Here is a 22,379-nt window from a genome sequence, read left to right on the forward strand (position 1 = left end):
GAGTCAGGTATGGCTTAAAAATAAACCCGAGCTGATCCCTAGAGATGCTAAAACAACTCGATGTGCTGAGAGCAGCACCAGCTTAGGCTCCGTGGTGAGGTGGCCTGTTCGGGAAGCAGATAATCCTGTCGCTGTTTCTACAGAGGTTTGGTCTGGTCTTGGAGTGGACCGTTGTTAAAGTGTGCCTGGCAGCCCTCCCTCCTTCCCCTTGTAGTGGGACTCTTCTTTCTTGCAAGGAGTCCATTCCAGCTGGTCCAAGCAGGGCTGAGACCCAGCACCTTCAGCCACCAAAGGGGTGGGCTTGTGACCAGGCTGGGCCAAAGCCTCTCCCTGGTCACAACGACTGATTGGGTGATGAGCATTTGACCCATGGTGGGCCAGAATCACCCCTAAGAATTTCCTGTCACACTTGTCCAGAAAGACATTCTCTTTCTTCTAGGTTCCTAAGCTAGAAGGATGAACTGGGCCATTCATCAGCTACGTGCAGAAAGCTCAAAAAATAAGCAAAGCCGAGGTAGGCCTGATCCTGATGGCACTGCTGCAACACCTGGATCCAGAAGCGCTTGAAGCCTATACCTGGATCTTCCAGGTACCTGAGCCTGTATGTTTCCTTTTGGCTAAAGCTAGTTTTGAGTAGGTTTCTGTCACGTGCAGCCCAAGGCCACAATTATGGAATGCCAACAAGATAAGGCTATGGGTGAGGCTCAAACAGGAACATGCTACTGGTCACCAGGGGAGCAAGATCTTCATTCTTGCTGATGAGGAATGTTGGGGTGCTTTTAGAAAACCTCCCAGGTAGGCAACAAAGCTTGCATCAAACAACCCCAAAACTACAGTCCAGATTAATGCCTTACAGGGAAGAGATAAGATACCGTGAAGGCTGAGCTTAGGACAGTGTTTAGCAATCTCTTCTTTAAGTGGCTCATAAAATATAGGAAAAAGGGGTTTTGCAGTCAAATGCATTTGTGTCAGACTGGATCACACAGCTTTTTTAACGGCAAGAGCCAGGACATTAAAGGACAGAGGCTTTAGAGAACCTGTATGGGAATAACGATGCCGGACTTATTTGGCCATGAAACTTTTTTTGTTTCCCCCAAAAATACTTTGTGAGTGTAAAGTTCCACAGAACTTTAGCCTCGGGGGTAGCCTCTCTAGGTGATGAGGCAGTTGGAAGCTTGAACAGCATCGTGCGTGGGCAGGAGCTTCATTGCTTCCGCAGGGCGCTCCGAGCAACTCCTCTCTGGCCCACAGAGCGTCGTGGTTTCCCATCTGTAGAATGAGACCGCATCCAAGGCTCGCGGGCAAGAGTAACTCACTGTTATCAGTGGAGCCCCGTTTCAACAGGGCTGTTAAGATTCCATCATCTCAGAGTCATAAGGCTAATGGCACCTTTTGTTATGTAATTTCAGCAATGAACTAAAATTATTTGTTTCCCACGGTCTCTGAAAAAGCTGAAGACTTGTTCAACTTGCTTAGGTAAGAGTAACTGTGGTGGACGGGGGAAAAAAATACAACCCACATATACATGCACAAACAAAATCACGGCCACAGGTTCCCGTGCCGAGTTACAGAACACAACCTACAATTCTGGAAGCGCCCACCCCTGCAATGGGCTGGATTACCTTTGACGGCCACAGAGATGGTTGTGTTCTCTCCAACCAGGTAGCCACAGGGAAGAAGCTCGGGGGTCTCGGAGGTGTTGCTGCGCTTGATGTCCCCAATGCTGTAGCCGAGGACACTATCAGAGTTCAGCCCCAGCTGACTCACGGGGTCGACGTGAATGATGTACTCCTGGAAAAAGTAAAATAAAGATCCCGTCAAAGATGTGGCGAAAAATCTGCCCAAAACTCATGTCTTCGCTGGGTGATTTACGATCACCTTCTCCTCTTTCCCAGCTGATGCCTGAGTTGAAATCGAGCTGTGGAACCAGGGGCAGCGGAGCTGACTTTCTCTGGGGAGGATGCCCTCGTATCACAGGCCCCTTAAGGTACAGATTTATTCGGTTAGTGATGGGCGGGTGGGAAACCCTAACAAGATGGTGGACATTTAGTCTGGATGAACCAAGCACGGAAAAGTTAAGCTGCTTTTCCTATAAGTTCAGCTGAAATCTTAAAGACATTGGGGCCCGTGAACGGTGCTGGAAAATGCACGCCGAAGTAATTCTGACGAGCAATCTCTCCAGCAGCCCTTTCTTTTGGTTCAGGTCAAAGGCCATATAATGACAAAGGGAACAAAAGTCCGTGCTGCTAGAAGAAAGCAGCTTAGAGTTTTAAACAAAGGTGTGTTCAATTTGGAAAGTGTTCCACCTTAGATGAGTGACTGGAAGGTTTTAGGTCAGTGAACTTGGAACGAAGTCCATGGGCTCTGTGGTAGCCACACGACTGAGGTGGAATCCTGATAACAAGTCTCTACCTTTAATGGTCTCACTTCCTCACGTGTGACGCCTCATAGGCTCCTTTCAGCCCCAACTGTGGCCTTTCTAATCCAAGGACGTCCCAACTGGCCATCAGCAGAGAGAAGGTTTCGGCTGGGGCAGCAGGCTTGGTCTGCTCTAAGCCATTCCTGTCTCTCACCCCGTCTCATTTCTACAGACTGGCCTGTCAAGATGGGAAGCGAGCTTGGGTCAAAGAACCGAATTTTCTCTCTGTGAAGCCACCTGAGTCTAGATGCTAGGAGACTAGAGTATACTAGTTAAAAGTCAGGTTTTGATACCAGACCAACTCAACTAGACCAATGTGGTCTCTGGCACAAAAAATGTGGGCTATTATTAATACTCAGGGGATGTGATTAATGAATACTTCTAGTTATTGACCTACTTCAGGTCAATAAAAAAAAAAATGTACCAAAAGCTTCTTTCAAATCACCTAGTATGTCAGGGTTCACCTAGATGTTCATTAGTAATTTCTCCTGTGGCAAACACCCACTCCAGTGATGTGATTAGAATGAAGAGAAAAATAACTGTGCCGACAGCCTTGACACCAGCCATGGATCAGAAGTCAATGTCAGGCACAGCACAAATCACAGAGTCTGAAGTGTTGGCATGCGACGCAGGGTAAGGTGGATCAAATCCCCCTACCAAAATGAAGGGTGGAAACGTGATGTCGTAGCCCCGGAACACACGCTGCAAAACATACTCAACAGGACACAATTCTAAGGTGAAGAGAAGGTAGACGTTAACAGTTCACTGTGAGAGGCTCATATAATCGCTCAAGACCAGGGAAATGCCTCTCCCTGGCTGGCCAACCACTGCCAAAGGCAGATGAGAATAGTTGGTCCTGTTACCAGCCTATACTTACCATCCTCCTTCTGTTCCCTTGAGGGCCAGGGGACAAGTCCCAGCAACATAAGGGTGTGGGAGAGGGGACAGGCCCGATGAATGACCAGGTTCGGGCCACAAACCGCCCTCTCCCTCCTGAGGCCCAGGCCCCGCTCGGGCGCACTGCCGTAGCTGTCTTCACGAAGCACTTACTTTGAACAGCCGTCTAACTACCCCGTCGAGCACGTCCCACTTCGTCTTGCCACTAACTCCAATGCAGCCGATGAGGAAGAGGTGTGGTCTGGAATCCTAAGGGCAAGGAAATGTCCGCAGGTGAAAAACAGGTGGCTCCTTTCTGACTCAGGTTAGCAGAGGACTCATTGTCTTAGAACTCCGCCAATGGTTTGAGAGGGGAATAAAAGTCCTATTTGTTTTAACACCAGATGTAACTTGGACTGAATGTAATGGTCTTAAACACTTTCCTCCCCTATTGCTAAAACAGCAACCCGTGGGTTAGGAAGAGAGGATCTCCTCTCTGGAATCTCGAACCTTCTACCGACTGTGCACCTCATATGGTGTGTAGATCACACATCCTTTGCGGGGAGTGCTCTCCCCTTTCCTTTCTGCCATCTCTCCCTTTCCAAACCTTGCTTACCAACTCACCTCTTCCAGGAAGCCTTCAATGATCAACCCACCAGGCTCAGAGCTCACATTGCTTCAACAGTTCTGTACACAACTTATATGATGATATATTCTGCACTTTTTATTTCTAGGTATTTGTCTATCAAGTTTGTCTCCTTGCTCGATCTTAAACTCCTTCAGGATGTTTTTATTTTTTCTTTTCTGTTTCTTAATAGTATTGATTTCTTTTCTTCTAATTAAAAGTTAAAACATGTCCAATTCAGAAAACTAGTAAAACTCCAGGAAATTCACAAAAAATAATCTTTGTTCTACTTCTTTTGCCTCTCTGCCCACAGGGCTCTGCAGAATGGGGGCTAACTGATCACAATGATTAAAGGAAACTAATAGAACATTCCATTTTGTTTGGTTTTAAAATATCTGACATGCTGATAAGAATACAGAATTAGGAGAGTGGAGGGAGGTGGGGAGAGGAGGGGGTGTATTTGGAGGTTAAGCAAAATCAGCAGAGAAAAGAGCAACAGTCTTGAAGTGAGATGATCTGGCCCCATCACTTGCCTTACAGCCTTAGGTAAGTGACGCTTGGGTCTTGGGCTTCTCAACTGTAAAATGGAGATGATAAAATCTGGGCAGTCAACCTCATCTGGATGCTGTGGTGATCCAGAACAAGACCATTTTGCAAAGTGACAGACTTTCATAAAATGTAAGATCTATCTGTTTGCGTTGATGATCATTAGAATAAAATGCCTTCACAGATACCACTTGCGTTTATTAACAGAATAAGAATGGACCTCCCCCTTGATAGTCTATCACTCTACCAGCTAAGCTCTGAAAATGGAACTATTTTTTGGATCTTTCTCAACTAGATCACGCTCAGACCCCTGGCAGCTCAAAATCCTGGGGCTACCGTCGTCAGTGAGACTAGACAGCCAGCCACAAAGTAGAATCCCCTGGCAGAGAAGTCTGGCTGCAGATGCTTTGTTTTGATGGGCACTGCGGGCTCTCAAGCTCTCAGAGCCTACGATAGCATGTTGGCTAAAATACTCAGAACTAACAAGCAAACAAAAACCTCAAGGCACTTACATGAGGGGCTCAGGAGGTCTTTTCCCACTTATCTGAGAGATGGTCATTCTCAGCAACCTTTAGATTTAATTGACGACTAAAAATCAACTTTGACTGTCAACCCTTGCCCTCACCCTAAAACAGTCTCTGACGGGGGTATGACCTCTAGATGCTGGAAGAGAACAGAAACTACTCAGAAAACTCAGATTCCCGGCCTCGGTGAGTCACCACCTTCACTGCTAGCCACCTGTGTGCTCCTGGGCTTGACCACCTCTACCTCCCAGTTTCTACTTGGTCAGCAGCCTCTGACGACTGGATTCAAACAGGTGCTCTTGGTCGGATGAATCTGGGTGGCTTACTTCTGTACCTTCTGTGCTGAATGTGCTTAGCTGCCTTTGAAGTGCTTTGGGAATATACTAAATTCAGAAAAGCCGTTGCTGACTGATGTTAGTGTTTAGTTAGATACTTGAAGGTGGTGCAGTGTGGACCATTTTTAGAACTCTTTACACACTTTTCAAACACGAGCGACGGGGAGGGGCCGTTGGCTCACTTTCACGGTGTCAAGATGCTGCTGGGGAGTAGGGTTAGTTAGGGAAAACGTTAGTACTATTTCCAGATCACCTCGGGATCTGAGGTGATGGGGCGTGATGACGGAATCGCTATGCTAGGTAGTTCTACCTGGGGGAGGGACAGGCCAAGCAGGGTAAGGGATCCAACTAACCTCCTTCCACTTCATTTCCTCCTGAAAGCTGACAACTATCTTAACATGCCTGCCTCCTTCCTTCCGAGCCGGGCATTCACCAGTGTCATCCAGCAACATGTCTGCGAATGGAAAACAGCAACAGCCTTAGGCACACGGGGACAGCGAAGCCGGCTTCCTGACACCCCTGCCGCTTGTTGGCACAGCAGCGGGACAAACCAGGTGTCGTGGTGCAGGGGAAATGGGATGGGGGGTGGCGGGGGAGAGGGCAGAATGCAGAACGCAACCACAGAAACCAACAGTGGACCGATCAAGGAGCCAGCGGGCTGATGACGGACCTTTGCCAAGTGGAGGTGCGAGGGAGGCTCAACCAAAACGACAGCAAGAGCGGCGTCACGGATAATAAATCAAAGCATCAGCCTCGATATGCTTACATACAGATCTGTGTGATCTGCCTAGATCACATTCGCTAATTATCGAGCCAGCCTGAATCCAGCCCCAAGGCAGGAAGGTCATAAACCAAGCCAGCGTCCCAGTCGGCTACCAAAGGGCAGGTGGGGCAGGGGGCGGGTGGTATGCAGCATACAGCTTGCAGGTCAGCCTCTTAAAATGGATCAAACAGAACTCAGCATGGAGGGCGAGGGGATCCAAGCTCATGGCTTGGAGAAGTTGGGGCGTTGGAGCAAAGCATGACAGCAGTCTAATGGCTGGGCTCATGTTGGTAGCAGACGCACACCCACACACATACACCCTAAGCACACACACGCCTGCTGCCTCTCCATTTGATCTGCTGATCTGCTCATCTTGGGGCTCTTGCTTAGAGACCAGAGTGCCAGCTGCAGGCCCTGTGACGCCACTCACCCAGGCTGCTGGACTCAGCGAGGTTCAGGCTGTGCTGGGAGAGCCCCATAGACTGTCTTGGGGAGGTGGAGAGGGACGCCTGGGAGGGCGCCCGGCTGCAGCCACTGCCTTGAGACTCCGACTTCAGCCGGTCGTTCTCAGCTTTCAGCTTCTCTATTTCACTCTGTGAAGGGTAAGGGAGAAGCTCACTTACTAGGCAGCTACAATGCGAACAAGCCTTTCCTGGAGGAGGGAATTGAAAGTTCCCTGCAGGGATCAAGTGCATATTCCAGCCATGGAGGCAGAATAAGTTACACCATCAGAGAGATTCAACAGTGGTCATTGCCTTTGCTGTATACACAAGACCTCTCTCTTTTGGGTTTTTTCTTTTTTGTGGCTGTGAGGCATGCGGGATCTTAGCGCTCCGACCAGGGATCGAACCTGCACCACCTGCATTGGAAGGTGAAGTCTTAACCACTGGACCGCCAGGGAAGTCCCCCCACAAGACCTCTCTGGCACAGGAGGGTCCAAGAGCTGGCCTTTGACAAGACCTCAGAAATGTTTCCCAGAATCTGGGTGGTAAGTGGAAAAAGTTTTATCTAAGAAGTTTGAAAACTCTGGGTTTCTCAACCCAGACCTTTACTGCAGGACTTCTCAGAGCCTTTAATAAGTTGGTATGCATTGTGAATCTGAGAGGGGCACATAGTGTGCAGCATTTCCCAAACATTTTTGATCAAGGAGCCCTTCTTTTCACAGAGTTTCTCATTTCACGGAAACTCCTCTGGGAAACGCTGCTCTCCAGTGAAAGCCGATTTAGTAGAATCCACAGTGGTCTTTCATTCCATGAATACTTATAAAGAACCTACTATGTGTTCATAAGCACTGGTCCTACATCCAGAGAAAGGGATGCAAAACAGAACAGCTCAGAGACTCAAAAGCCTTCAATCCGTGTCCAAAGGTGAGCGGGGCCGTAGGAACAAATCTATAGGGATTCAGATGAGGGCATTACACCAACTCTTCCAGCTGCAGGACTTGGAAAGGCTTGGCAGAGGAAGAAGCGTCAGGCTGAGCGTTGAGGGAAGCTTCCAATCTAGATGTGCAGAAGGCTATCCCAGCGGAGGGAGCGTGGCAGGAGCAGCTCCTCCCCGGGCAGCCTGGGGCTCAGCTGCACTCCCGGATCTCACCTGCATCCTGTTCATGGCCTCCCGCAGCTGATCCAGCTGGTGTGCAGAGCTGAGGGCTTCCAGGCGGATGTCGGTCAGCTTCATCTCCTTGTCTCTCAGCTCGTTTCGGAGCTGCATGACCGTCTCGGCTTCACTATCCATGCACTCCGAGATGCTAGGGAAAGAGGAGTGTTACTGCCCAAGGCGGCTCTGAGTTCAGCTCCTTTTAGCCCTCCTCTGACCACCACATCATCATCAGGTTTGCTAAAGAGTAACCCCGTATAACCAGCTGCCCGGTGCTTCCCGGAAGTGACAATATCAAAAGCACCTGAAATTCACAGACTTTATTACTTCTCTACACTCTTTCTTTGCAGAGCTCTGGCAATCTGAATGGCTCCGGTATGCCTTTTAGCCAAATTCCAGTGATCTAGGGATAAACAGGAGCCAGCAAAAGGGAATGGTAACCTTGGGGGTTTGAAACCCTCCGTGATGTGTACACGGCTGGGCCCCTATAAAGATACAACACGGCTCTTGATATCTAAGCCCACTCAGAGAAATGAGGTCAACTGTCCGTTGTAAAGGCAGACAGGGTCAGACAGCTGAGGGTGATTTTTATTTGCCAAAAAGGGGAAGAAACCTAAAGATACGGGTGGAAGATGCTAGTCTGTTTCTGGTCACACTCTAAAGCCCACTCCCCTAAAGGTGTCTAGAGAGAGAGAAACAATCTTTCATTGCCCCACCCCCCATACTGCTTAATAAGCCCACGGCAAGGAAGAGAAACATCTCAGGTAGCTAGCAGAGAGTGATGCGACATGAAAGCCAAAATTTTATCTGAAAACATGCAACAGTGTGGTGAGCTGTCCTCCTTCCCCAGCTGGACACCAGATCAGGAGACTGTGGGACCCTGTGAGTCCCTCTGTTTTAAGAGGTGGACCTTCCAAGCTGGGTTCCTTATTCGATTACTTAGGTTTGCCCTTCAGATACTGGCAAGTCAGCACAAACTGGAAGATCATAAAAGTCATGATGAATTGCAATGTTAGAAAAGATAGCTTCCATTAAAAAAAAAAAAAAAGTTCGGTTGATTTCAAAGATTATAGGAGCTGAGGTGTGGGGTGATCCAGAAGAGAAAGCTTAGACGTTTCTTGGAACTAAAACAGAAAAAAGAAAGGAAAAAAAGCCCAAGTTCATGAAGTTACAAAGCTGAAGCTGATTATCTCTGAGCAACATGGTGAGCACGTGGTCTCTGCAGAAATAATTGCTCGAGCCCTCTCTCCAGGACCCAAGTACTGGATGTGAGGCCAAACCAAACCTGACCTGTGAAACTGGGAGAGGGAGTGGAAATGTTAATTGCCAAAGGAGAACCATGATAATTGTTAAAAGAGATGTAATTGTATTTCAGGGGCAGAAAGGACTAGAAGAAAAATTTAACGCCTGAACAGCCAAATCTTTTTGTGGCTGTTTTCTTGACCTGCACCCTGAACTGTTTTGAGAGATACAAAATCATCTCCTATTTTAAAAAGTTGTCAGCATCCAAGAAAACTTCTCCACTTCAAAATCTGAAACCTCCAACAGACCCTTGAAAAATCTTCTAATTATTCCCATTTCATACCTATGAGAAACTGAGGCCAACAGATTTGGGACTAAAAGGGCTAGAGAGACAGTAATGTCTTTAGAAATCAGATCATCCTCTGCCCCCGCCAACCCCCCAGCTCCCTGTGCTTTGGATAGCCTGTGGTTTGTAGGGTTTAACTATACAGCCATACTTTCTTTGGTTTGGGAGGTTTTCGAGGGGAGCTTGCAAAAACTGGTTCTTTCTTGGGAAAGGACTACGGTTTCTGGGTTTAAATAGAGTGTAAAGTCTGAACAAAATTCCACTGTGACATTCTGGTCTTAGCCAAACCATGTCCTGCATAGATCTCGAAGATTCCAGCTCATTGCAGAGAACAATCAGCTTTAGTCCACCCTGTCTGTCTGTCACACGGCAAGGCGCTTTGCTCCAGTCTCTTTCACATGGCCTGTGCTTTTTCCCCAGAAAGCTTTCTCAGCAAGAGAGACAACATCTCCTCCGCATCCACTCTGTGGAATTTATCACATGGGTTACTTTGTGAAGCTTGGCCAAACAATGACTTTACAAAGGGAAGCAAACTAAAAGGAAGAAAGTCTGTCAGGAGACCAAGGCCCGCCCGTGTCCCCCACAAATCGGCCAGTTCTCAGAAGCACAGCACAGCGAGGCCGCACAGGAGGGGTGGCCTACAACAGAGGTGATGTTGAAAACAAGCTCCAGCTAAGAGTTAGTCAACCTGTGCCTACTGCCCAGAGCCTTCTCCCCTGGTTCTGCCGAGTCACTGATAATCACTCCCTGCGTGGCCCCTGGCTCCCCTAGGACCAGGGTTCTCCTCTGCCTCATTTGTAGTATCTGATCACATTGATTGGCACATAATGTTTACTGACTACATAGACCACTGTGTCAGGCATCTGCAGTGTATTTTTTTTTTTTTTTTTTTTTTTTGCGGTATGCGGGCCTCTCACTGTTGTGGCCTCTCCCGTTGCGGAGCACAGGCTCCGGACGAGCAGGCTCAGCCGTCATGGCTCACGGGCTTAGTTGCTCCGTGGCATGTGGGATCTTCCCGGACCAGGGCACGAACCCGTGTCTCCTGCATCGGCAGGGGGATTCTCAACCACTGCGCCACCAGGGAAGCCCTGCAGTGTATTATTTAATGCACCACATACACTACTAACTTTCGGGAAGAGACACTACAATTATCACCATTTTCAAAACGGGGAGGCTGAGACAGAAAGAAATTGACACGCCCATTAAAAATGTGAGAATCAGAAACAAGTCTGATGGGTCTGCTTAACTCCAGGGCATAAGCTCCTGAACTTCATCCAGCAGGCACGGATGAACACACACTGGTCCCCTCTATGGACCACTTACTGAAGCAACCTGATGTTAATTTTTTCCTACTCAGCCCCTAACACTTAATTCCAGCATATTCGTGCCGTCATGCCCAGGAGGCAGGGCTGGGGGCATACCTAACTTTACACACCCTAGTGTGGGAAACACTGCCTTCCCACACGGCCATTCCTTCTGCCCATGGGGTAGGAACTTTCCTGAGCCCCGACTCCTCTGCCTTTGGTTTCTTCTTTGAACGCCCTCTCGCGTCTAGATCTGCACATTCTTATAAACCCTTCAAGGCTGGAAGGAAGCATTTGCTCTCTGCCCACGCTTTGGAAAACCAGACCCAAAGCAAACATCTCCAGTGTGCATGGATGCTGTGGAATGTCAGGAAAGGGCTGCCGAGCCAAAGGGTGGGCCCCCCTGCCCCCCTAGTCCCTACGGGGAAAGTGGTTTGGGGGAGCGCTCCTGCTACAGGCTCTGGGAGCCCCATAGGCTGAATGCATCGCTGCTTGGCCTCCCAGCAGCTTCTGGCCCAGTGACTACTCCCGCCTCCAAACAGTTTCTTCTCTCTGCTCCCGGGTTTCCACCCACCTCGCTGGCTGCTCTACTTCCTCTTCCTGAACCTCAGATATGAGAGAGACCCAGAGCTCAGTCCCTGCTCCTCTGCGTCTTCGCCATCTCCATTCAACCCCTTGGAGAATCCCTCCAGCTTCCCAGCTTTCGAAACCACCACTGAGCCCACGTCTCCCAAACCTCCACCTCCAGGAACTCCAGGCTGGCTGGCCATTTCCACAGGGATGTCTCCTGGGCATCTCAAACTTCTCACGGTCAAACCAGAGCCGCTGACCCCGACCTGGCCCCGCGTGCGTCTCCCACTCATGCCAGAAACAACGCCGCCACACACCCAAGTCCTCAAGTGGCAAGTCTAGGAATATTCAAGGACTCTTCTTCTCCTTCCCTCACAATCCACATCACCATGTGCCCTCAACTTTCCTTCCAGAATATATCCTAAGTCCATCCGGGGGACTCATCATTAGCATCAATCACTCATGCCACCTAATATCTGAATGCCCGCGAAACAGACCACCTACCTCCATGGAGCTTCAGCTGTAGACTGGGGGGCGGGGGCAAAGAAAAAATAACCGAGGAAAAGCTCCAAGCTCCACGGCAGTTGGCGATATTTGCAGTGGTGAAAAATAAAACGGGAAGGGGGCTGTTGGGAGTGCTGGCTGGTGGTGGGGTGTTTTAGGCAAGGTGCCTAGGCCAGGCCTTACTGCTAGGGTAGTAACACTGGGCAGAGGCCCAGAGGAAGTGAATCTCTGGGGAGGAGCACACCAGGCAGAGGGCACAGAAAGGGCAAAAGGCCGGGGGAGGTGGGGGTGGCGGTGGGTGGCAAGTTCAAAGAACAGGAAATGGACCAGAGCAGCTGGTGGGGAGAGTGGCCTCAGCCTCTTCCATGGTCTCCGTTCTCCACTCCTGCTCCACTGTGTCCCTTACCCCCTGAACAGAGACTCCCACCTTTGGGAAGCTAATTCAGATCCAAACCCTACTTATCACACAGGAAATCGGCTGCAAATTCACCTTGGCTTCGAAGCCTCCCAGGTCCTGGGCCCCGCCTCTGCATGGCCGGCCTTCCCTCCCACCACTTTCTCAGCGCCCGGGGACGCAGCAGCCAGGCTGGCTACCCTCCCCTTCCTCAGACACACCGGGCCTGCTTCTGGGTTCTGTCGGGAGGGCTGCCCTGCTTGCTGGCCGGCAGCGTCGGCCACGGGTTTACGACGGCCCACCTCCTTCCCCTCCCGGGCACACTCATGTCACGTCTTCCCGCCAAGGTCGGAAGCCCTGCTCAGTGGACTGTGGGAAGAGGCCTGGTGCATGACACACGCCTGCAGGGCCCCCACACTCTCTCCCCTCCCCGCCTGCTGGCTGGACACTCAGCAGAGGACACGGGCCCGCAGGACAGACGGAGCCTCGGTGCCGGCATCACCGCACGGCAGGCCACCTGCCGATGAGGGATATCTGTGTTGGGTCTGGAAGGAAGCAGAGATCAACAGTCACAGGTAAAGGCGCTGACCTTTGCGACTGAGCTCGTCACAGCGGCTAGTGTTACCGACGAGAACTAACCAGGGGTTCTTCCTGGCACACAGACCTCGGCTGAAACGTCATCTCCTCAGAGGGGCCTGTCTGGACTACCTTGCCTGCAGTTGCTGCCAAGGTACTTTGTATTCCAACACACTGTTTCAGGTCCCAGTATGAACCCTTGGCACTGTCTGATCCTTCTAGTTTATCCAGACTTATGTGCTTAATGCCCGACCCTCCCCCGGACATATGGGGTCCACACCGGAGTTGGGACTTGATCGTCTCCTACACTGTTGTCACCGGAGCCAAGAACAGCGCCTGGCACGGAGCAGACGCCAGGAGTGGAATCAGCTCTACCGTGTCACGCCCCCGTAGCCCCTAAACCCCAGGGGTGGTTATTATTCTCTTTGGTCTCTCCAGAACCGTCTTGGGTAGCATCCTGCCCACACAGGCTGTCATATGAGAAGTTTATACCAACACATAAAGAACAGATGAGGAGTTCCTTTTTCTCCTGGCCGGGAGACAAACAACTGGATTGAGATGCTCTGGGATGATGGCAGGTGAGTCACAGGCAGCTCGTCCTCTACTTACCTCTTGGGCACTCTTCAGGTCAAACAGGACTCACGCTCCTGAACACTGGTCTAACCCTCACGCCAGCACACAGGGCCTCAGGCGGGCACTGCACTCCAGCGCTCGGCACTCCTCTCCACCCCCCTGCTCGGGGTTGCACCCTTGGCCCAGAATGGAAGTGCCCGTCCGCACAGCCTCCCTCTTTCCGGGGTGCTCCCCGAGAGAAGAGGAGCTGCTGACCTAAGTAAAGCAGACACCCTGACAAGGCCATGCTTCACTGGTAGGCGGGTTCATAAAAAAGTCAGGGCTCTACGCTCTGTCTCCCTGCTTCGCTGCCTGTCTCGTGTGCAGTCCGGGCAGGCGACGTGCTACAAAGGCCTGGCCCGCCCTCTCACCCGCGTTCCCTGCACCCGTCTGGTGAGCTGGCTTTGGGACGCTGGTGCTGCCTGTCTCACTCAACCAGCTGTGTTCCCAAAGGGCTCTGTGCAAACTGACTCATTTACAATCGACTGGGAGAGTTCACGGTGATGAATCACTCGATGAAATATAGAGCCCTTTGGTAAAGAGAATCGTCACTGAGTCGCTCTGTTTTTTTAAACGTCTTGTTTCTGAGTGCTGACCTCAGAGAAAGAGTCAATGCTAAATGTTGATCAAAGAAAAGTATAATCTCTCTAAGCCCCGTCACCCAAGTGAACCAGAACTTCAGCCCCAACTGCCAACACTTATACCATCATCTCCCTGTCAGAGCACAACGGCTGTAGCTCTTCACATCCACTTATCTTGTTCAATCCTTAGGATAGGGTAAGGAGACAACCATTATCCCAATTTGACAAAGAAATGGAAACAAAGAGAGGTTAAGCCGTTTGCCCAAGATCAGCCAGCTAATTATGCACACCGATGCCAGCAGAACAGAAACTCGTTTCCTTCCTCTTTTAAACTCTCTGGTCCTAAAACACTGAAAGAATATGCACGGTCTTATGAACGCAAGACACAAAGGACCCCAAGGAACATAGCAGGACTCCTAGCCATTCCTACTAGAGAGGGTTCCCAGGGGCCAAAGATGCCGTCTGACCAGAGTGACCCCGGCAGACAGACTTACAGAGAACTGGAGTGAGAGTTCCTCAGCAGGGGCGTGGAGCCCATGGAACCGTTGTGTGGTAACTTTGGTGAGGAAGGCAGAGAAGAATCCGTCATCTCCTCAATGTCTGAATGAGAGGATGCCGACTTGGGGGACTTCTTCTTCCCGAAGGCTTGCTTGAAGGAGCTGCGTAACTGAATACACAAGACCGTCAGCCTGGCAGGAGCTGAGACCACCCCTCAGGCCTCGGCAAAACGGAGACATGCAGAGTGAACAGCAAGTTACTTCTCCCACGCTTTCCACCCAGCAATGAAAAAGTTTCCCAACAGCTCTCTCAAATCAGTGCATTAAGGGAAGAAGAGTTATCTGGTGTTGACAGCTCGGGGGACTGGACCTGTGGATAACATTCCATGCCTACTCTTGGCTCAAGACTAGATGCCAACAGCAAGACAGACCCTGGCTCAGCAGATGGATGTCAGGAGGAGGAGGTGACACAGCAACAAAGCGGGGTGCTCAGACACGGTGACGGATGCGGATGTGGGTGAGGTTAGTCATATCAATGGATGGGTTAGCTTGGTATCTGATATTCACGTTGGTCTTGCTTACCTCATTGACCTGCCAGAGAAAACGCAAGCAAAAATGGGGAAGGGGAAGGAAAAAAGACAATTTTTAACAGAGGAAGCCAGTGACAGGGAAAGCTTCGGACTTTTCAGACATGACACCATACAGAGAGGAGGTTTCCGGTAGGATCAAGAATCTTTCAAAGCATTAAGGGCATCTTCCTCTATTATGGAAGGAGAGGAAGAGTGAGTCTGGAGGCCCCTACAATCCGAGCTCTGCAAGCTTCTCTGTCTGGTTGAAATGACTCTCTCACCTTCCTATACTCCTCACTCTTTTCTGGCCTTTTATCAGTCATCTCTAAGCCTTATTATTATTATTATTTTTTGGCATGTCTTCTTTTCTTAGCAGGGGTAGCTTCATTGCTGCACTGGTCCCAACATGGCTGCATAGCTCTTTGATATATATACTTAGGAGCTCCTGCTGTCCTTCTATACACGTAATATAATAAAAGCAGAAAATTAGCTGTCTCGCTTCTTGCTCAAAAAAAAAATATTTTAGGGCTTCCCTGGTGGCGCAGTGGTTGAGAATCGGCCTGCCGATGCAGGAGACACGGGTTCGTGCCCTGGTCCGGAAAGATCCCACATGCCGCGGAGCAACTAAGCCCGTGAACCGTGGCCGCTGGGCCTGCGCGTCCGGAGCCTGTGCTCCGCAACGGGAGAGGCCACAACAGTGAGAGGCCCGCATACCGCAAAAAAAAAAAAAAAAAAAAATGATATTTTAAAGAAATGTATTAACCATATTGGGAAAAAGGAACTGGTACGTCACAGATTCCCCAAACCATGAGATGGATCTGAAAATTCTAGTGAGAACATAAAGAATTTAAAGTGCAAGGTCTGCTCTGAAAGCCATGATAAGCATGTATTTTTCTAGGCCAAAAGATAAAGTTTCATCTAGAAAAATGTCTTCTAAAAAGCAATTTCCTTTTTCTAAAGTCTTTTCTTGCTACTGAAAACGTATTCTGGGCATTTTCTTAGCCATTGTGAAATTCAGAAAATGGGCCATTCTGAAATGATGGGAATTGTCTCCCATCAAAGTTTCACCCGTAACAAACTGCATGTCCAGCTTGTGGGCGAGTCTGGATCCCATTTCTCTCCCACGTCCTACTTATGGCCATATTTCCAGAGAGTAGTCATAGAAAGAGAAGGATTTGGTATACATCAACCTAAATCCTTGCCTCGACCTCTGCTAAAATGCCAGGCAGAAGAGGAGATGATAAAGATTAGACAAAATTAAGCTTTGGGATTCTCTGGGGATGCCAATTATTCCATCCTCCCCAATTGCACTGGTAACCAAGAGTTGTCTTAAAATAAACAAGTTTTATTTCCTGAATTAAAGAAAATGGATAATCACGATTTTTCACAGAAAATTATTCTCATCACTTTGATAATTAAATCAGACTGTATTTATCAACAGCATATTAGAAACAGAAACATGAGTTAATTCTGTTTGTTTAAGTCATAACAAATGAGTCGACTACAAGCCATTAGTAACATAAGGAAAAATTTAATCAGAACAATGAGAGGATCACACTGAACTGGCCTTTCGATGCGAGAGTCATCAATAAGCAAAAGGACTAAGTCCTCGACTCCTCCATCACTAGACCTCGCCACCCATCCAAGATAACACAAAATGAGGGGGAAGTGTATGGAATGAATGAGGACAATGAAGCTACTGTGAAAACACGATGCTGTCAGCATTGAAAAACGGGGCCCTGGGAGTCCTGGCCAACTTCAGATCAACCTGGGGTGTCCCTGCACTGAAGTCGGGGAGTGGCGAACGTCTGTCATAACTGACTGTCACAGCCCTGACAGCAGAACTAAAAATTGGGTGGGGAGAGGGGAGTGGAATTTCCCAAGAAGAATGGGAAAAACTGTCCAAGAGGCCACTGTACAGAAGGCCAAGTAGCTCAATGGGATTATGGAAACATGGAGAAACACTGCATTGGACACCGGGTTCTATTATATTTGCTATTTTGAGGTATGATCCCCGCCACCCTCCCCCCAATTTAGAACCACTCACTAACTGCTAACAACTATATTATGAAGCTTTTACTTACAGCAAATGGTCAAAAAAATTTTCAAAGACAAGGGTGGGTGATTTAATGCCATCATAGGCAATGATGTAAATATGTAGATAAGGGGTATGGTTAACGATGGGATAACTAGTGATACATATTCCAAAAAGTATTTTGGAACTAAGGAAAAAACCACTTAAGAGTAATTTTGCTCTAATATCTGGAACTCTGTGGCCAGCATATGGTGAGGAAGAAATGACACATATGAAATGAAAGATGAGTGCTTCACGTAGTCTCATGAAACAGAAAAACTAAAAAGAGGTAGTTATTTCATAAATCCTAGGGTTTGACTTTAGTAGAAACCCCTCCACAAGCCACTTCTCTGGATTGACTCCCAAAGGTCTATGTTGTGAAGTTAAGAGCTAGCCTGGGCTTTACCTGGGCCACACTGCTTCCGAGCCTGACTCTCCTACTGCCCATGAGGTCTCTGGATGCACACTTACCCAATTCTTTCTCTTCTTCTTCTTTGAATCACTCTCTATGTTGCTGCCCACGCTGGAGTGACTGGTGGCGCTGTTGATGCTGGAGACGCTGTCGGAGGAGTGCTGTCTGCGGATACGGAGGTCTGCAGACTGGGAGGTACCATTTCCTGGAGACCCAAGGCAGGACATCAGGAGCTGCTGACTTGAGCCCCTTCCTTTGCCCCAGGATTTACACCTAAATCCACACACCCAAGGACTAGGAGCTATTTCCCATCAGACATCACCTTCTGTCCCGCGATGCTGGTTTTAAGGTCCTTGGGTAGCTGAGGGCTACGCCCTCTTTGGTCGATTAAAGGAGGGCTCTCTCCATTTTACAAAACAGAAGTCAGGGGAGTCTTAGAGATCCGGCCCCCCCCCCCACTCACTCTTTTGAGCTAAAATGTGTCTGTGAGTTGCGGCAATCGTCATCTGTGTCGTGAGTGCCCCGTCCTTTGCTCTCCCCGCACCAGCCTTCTTTCATGTTCATGCCCTTGGACATGCCAAGCCCATGTCCTCTCACCACCTTACAGGTGCCATTCTCTTTTCCTGGATGCTCTTCTCCCTCTGCTCTGCCTGGCCAGCTCCTGCCCATCCTTCCCATGTCACCTCTAGCCTCGCTTTTCCAGGAGGTCTGACATTTGAGATAACAGTGGTACCAGAAATAACACTGCCCAGAACGGTAGTGAGACCAAAATAAAGTTTGCAGACAGTGTTCCTCACAATCACAGAACGACCCTGACAGCCCAGTCTCTAAGAGCACTGGTTTCCGGGGCAGACTTAGGTTCTCGTCCCACTTCTGTTTTTCACACTCTGTGGCCTCAGGATGGGACTCTTGCCTCCAAAATTCAGTATTCCCCTCAGTACGATGTGGGGGGGACCAGCACTGCACTCATAAGCGTTTTGTGGAGAAAATGAAATAAGGTAAACACTGAGCATAGTGCTTAGAACACAGTGAATGTTCCATAAATATTAACTCTATTACTTTTCTATCGGTTCTCTTAATATCATTTTCTGGACGTAACTCCTCCTCATGTCCATATCTCCCCCCACCCCACCCCCAAGTACGATACACAAGGACAAAGCAATCCTTTTAGAATATTTTCCGGGACAAATGAGAGACGAACCCATTTCAGGCTGTCCCAGGTCAGTATGTAAATATCCAAGTATTAGTGAAGTTAAGGCTATGAAATACTTTGACACTTTGCCAACAGAGATATATTTTCTTCCATTTTGAGATACATCAGAGAAGAGGATGAGCTGGGATAGCTGTTTTCCTAGAGGCTGGAAGTAATTGGATTAAGTGCCTTCTAGGACCTGTTCGACTGACAAGGACACCCACCCTCTGGCAGGGAGGTTGCATCATATACTGTCAAGGGAGGGTTCCTAAGGGCAGGCAGGTCGTTGGTCTGAGGCTGTTTCTCTCCCTTTACCTTTGCAGTTGAGCTCTGGGGTGTTAATTACCCCATTAATGGCCGCCTGGGCAGCTGCGTTCTGTTTCTTCAGCAGCTCAATGGTTTTTCTTAACTCATTCAGTTCTGAGTCCTGAGGAATAGAAAAAAAAACAGTGGTCATCCCCAAATCATTTTGTACCGAGTTCAGCTCAAGTACAACTTAGCGTCAGCTTAGAGGAGGGTAGAGAATGAAGGAGTTGCAGGAAACCTTTGTCGCAAACATTAGGTTGAATCAGGTTTTAATAGGCATATGTGAGTACATCAACGCAGAAGGTATAGGACTAAGTAAGATCTGTTGCCGATGCAGTTAACTGCCACTCCATCGAGGTCATATTTTCACTCAGCAGACCTATTCTTTCAGATTCAATTCCAACAGTCCAACAAGCACACTAAAATCTATACAACGCTCTGGAATAAAAGAGAATAATGTTTTCAGGTTTGCTGTTAATTCCAAGCAGGGAGGGAAGGAGCGTTCTTTCTGCTGTACCTTCTGCTCAGCCGTCATGGTTAAGCTCTGGAGCCTGATTGTCATGTTTCCAAGACTCTGTTCAAAGGCCGCCACAAGGTGAGCCTGGAGGGAAGAGACACATTTCCCTTCGGTTACATTATCTTGCAAGGTAGGAGTGCCTAAAAAGGGTGCCAGGTCTTAAAGACAGAAATCCAAATGGAGCCACGTGGGTTAGCCCGTCGACTTCTTCAGCCTCTTGAGCTCCACTCCTCACCACTCTCTGGGATCCAGTCACTCTAGACTTCCACGTCCTTCACGTCCTGTGCTTCTTCCCACCTTAGGGCCTTTCTGCATGCTTTCCCCGCTGCCTGGAATGCACTTCTCCCAACTGCCTCCCTAACTGCTTTTTACCCATCCTTCTCAACAGACCTCAGCACATGCCTTCAACACACCCCCAGATTGGGTTGCTTCCCTCCTATTCACTCTCACAAGCACACTGGACTGCTGATACACGCATTGTGGTATCACAGTCAAAAACACACACTCTTGTGATTGCTGATCTACGCCAGTCTCCACTACACTGCAGGATGACCTTTTGTTCCCCAAGCACCAAGCTCATAGTAGAGCCTCACGTTGAGCGTGTTTGTAGGATAAATGAACAAAGTGGCTGGCAGATGTTGCTTGTTATAATCCTGGTTAATAAAAAGCCACCGAAAGGCCCATCTGCTGCCTCCTTAGAGAACCTGCCCACTGTTTTCCCTGGAGTTATGACTTTCCCTGGGGCTCCCCTGCACTTTTGTATCCCTGTTAGAAGACAGCATCAGACACACCATTATTTTACATTTTACAAAGACAGTTTTAAAAATGCCACCAATTATAGTTGAAATATGCATCCAATTTTCAGAGATGTGAAAAAAATATATATCATAGAATTGAGAAATGTGATGCTTCCCTATCTGCCCCTTTCTCTGAAAGCCTCTTCAAGGGCAAGATGCAACTGTGTGTCCCAACACTAAGCCTTTTTCCTTCTTCCACAGAGCAGTAGGTGAAATATTAGTTAGTTGACCTAGGATCCTGATAATATTGTTAAAACCAAGAATAAAGAATGGACAACTCATCTAATCCTACTGGCCTCAGTTTCTTCATCTATAAAATGGAAGCAATATCTATGTTCCTCCCAGGGTGACTGTGAGCACTGAATGAAACAATATAGTTGAAAATGACCTATAAACTGTTAAGGAATTGCAAAACACAGGAATGACTAGAGACTGCAGGGAAAGGAAGGGGTTTGGGACTGAGAAAGTGACAAAAGATACTATGAGAACACAGGTGTGGAGACATCAAGAAACGGTTCTAGGAGAGGGGTGGGTAGATACACAGAAGGTCACAGGAGGAATCAGAAGGACCAGCAAGATACTTGAGTCTTGGGAGAAGTGAGATCTGATGTTTCTGGAAACTTCTAGAGGAAAAGGTGACTGACGCACAGAGTGAAGAAGATAAGGGTGGGAGAGGAGCCGTCACCCTGTGCTGTGAGGAGGGTCAGGGTCCGTGGACATTTCAGTTTGAGGAGGAGAGACTTGACGGGTGAGTGAGAGGCCTCGGTTACTGGACTTCATCAAACAGGGAGATGGAGGATAAGACATCTCTAGGATCAACTGCTGAGTGTCTTTTCCATTGGCCGTAGGAACTGGCAGGGAGCAAGGGCACTTGAGATAGAAATGTTAAGTGGACTGGCCAGCTTCTTTCCGATTGCACGCTCTCTCTTTATTAAAAATTGAGAAAATGCCTTTGCATTTTAAAATAAAGAGATATGCTTTAGTTTGTGGGGGGGGGGGGGCGGGGAGACACACAATGTGGCAGAACAAAAGCCAACCAATTCAAGACATTCACAAAGTGAATGAAGCCAGGACATGGATGTGAAAAAGAATGACTGCCACCCTTGCATTTCAAAGGAAAGACAAGGTCAAATTTAAATGACAGAATTTCCATTTACTTCAATTCTCCTTTGATTGCCCCAAGATTCTATTTGTGGGCATTCAAAATTTCTCTTCAGTTAAAAACAAAAGCAAAAACCTGACCCCAGAAAGGCTGCTATCAAGAGAGTGTTTTTGCAACTCAAGAAGGAACCACATTTGCTCTGAAGAACCAGAGGATCGCATTTTGCTGGTGAGCAAAAGGACTGACTTTGTGTCATGATCTCGATTATGAAAATATGGGCCAGGAGACTAGTTTAGAGCCGCACAACAGCCTTCTCAGCAAGCAGCATTCTCGTATTCCCAGGAAAACAAACACAAGTGGTATAAAAACACTCAGAGAAGGTGGCTTTGAGTAGTTTGTCCTAGAAAAACAAACACAGCTTGGCCTACAAGAAAGATGGCAGACAGTAAAACACGTTAGCACTGCTGGTGGTGTGTGGCAAGACTAAATATTTACTTTAAAACAATACTGGGACTCCCCTGGTGGCGCAGTGGTTAAGAATCCGCCTGCCAATGCAGGGAGCACAGGTTTGAGCCCTGGTCCGGGAAGATCCCACATGCCGCCGAGCAACTAAGCCCGTGCGCCACAACTACTGAGCCTGAGAGCCACAACTACTGAGCCCGCGTGCCACAACTACTGAAGCCCATGTGCCTAGAGCCCGTGCTCCGCAACAAGAGAAGCCACAGCAATGAGAAGGCTGCATACCACAACGAAGAGTAGCCCCCGCTCGCCACAACTAGAGAAAAGCCCGCACGCAGCAACGAAGACCCAACGTAGCCAAAAACAAATTAATTAATTTTAAAAAATAAAGGAAAGAAAAGAAAAAAGAAAACAATGCTGGATTCAATGGCTTTTGTGAAGAGCAAAACGTACTTCTGAAATAATAATAATATGTGAGAGATCTCACTCTTCTTGATCAGAGAGGACAGTTCCAAATGGCCCAATGTAAGGTCCCTTGGGGAAGCATGAAGTCACTGGAGGAATTAATCCAAGTTCATTGATAAGTAAATTACTTACTATTTTTTCATTAGTACGGGGCAGCCATTGGCAGCTGTAATTCT

General features: G+C 48.5%; 1 protein-coding gene across 12 annotated transcripts in view; it reads right to left on the minus strand.

Annotated features, from left to right (window-relative positions):
* The window catches only part of NAV2 (neuron navigator 2), a 764,629-nt gene that overhangs the window by 19,632 nt on the left and 722,618 nt on the right, over positions 1-22,379 (minus strand). For 11 of the 12 annotated variants that reach the window (XM_067038097.1, XM_067038101.1, XM_059070150.2 and 8 more), the window contains 9 exons: positions 19,381-19,464; positions 18,873-18,984; positions 17,425-17,570; positions 14,308-14,480; positions 7,682-7,835; positions 6,519-6,681; positions 5,679-5,779; positions 3,470-3,565; positions 1,623-1,791 (listed from right to left, as the gene is read on the minus strand). In XM_067038097.1, the coding sequence (XP_066894198.1) occupies positions 1,623-1,791; positions 3,470-3,565; positions 5,679-5,779; positions 6,519-6,681; positions 7,682-7,835; positions 14,308-14,480; positions 17,425-17,570; positions 18,873-18,984; positions 19,381-19,464 (1,198 nt within the window). The remainder of the gene's footprint in view (positions 1-1,622; positions 1,792-3,469; positions 3,566-5,678; positions 5,780-6,518; positions 6,682-7,681; positions 7,836-14,307; positions 14,481-17,424; positions 17,571-18,872; positions 18,985-19,380; positions 19,465-22,379) is intronic. The other variant, XR_010841345.1, reaches the window with a different exon arrangement.

This window comes from Kogia breviceps, chromosome 7, assembly GCF_026419965.1.
Source record: "Kogia breviceps isolate mKogBre1 chromosome 7, mKogBre1 haplotype 1, whole genome shotgun sequence".
Classification (NCBI taxonomy): domain Eukaryota; kingdom Metazoa; phylum Chordata; class Mammalia; order Artiodactyla; family Physeteridae; genus Kogia; species Kogia breviceps.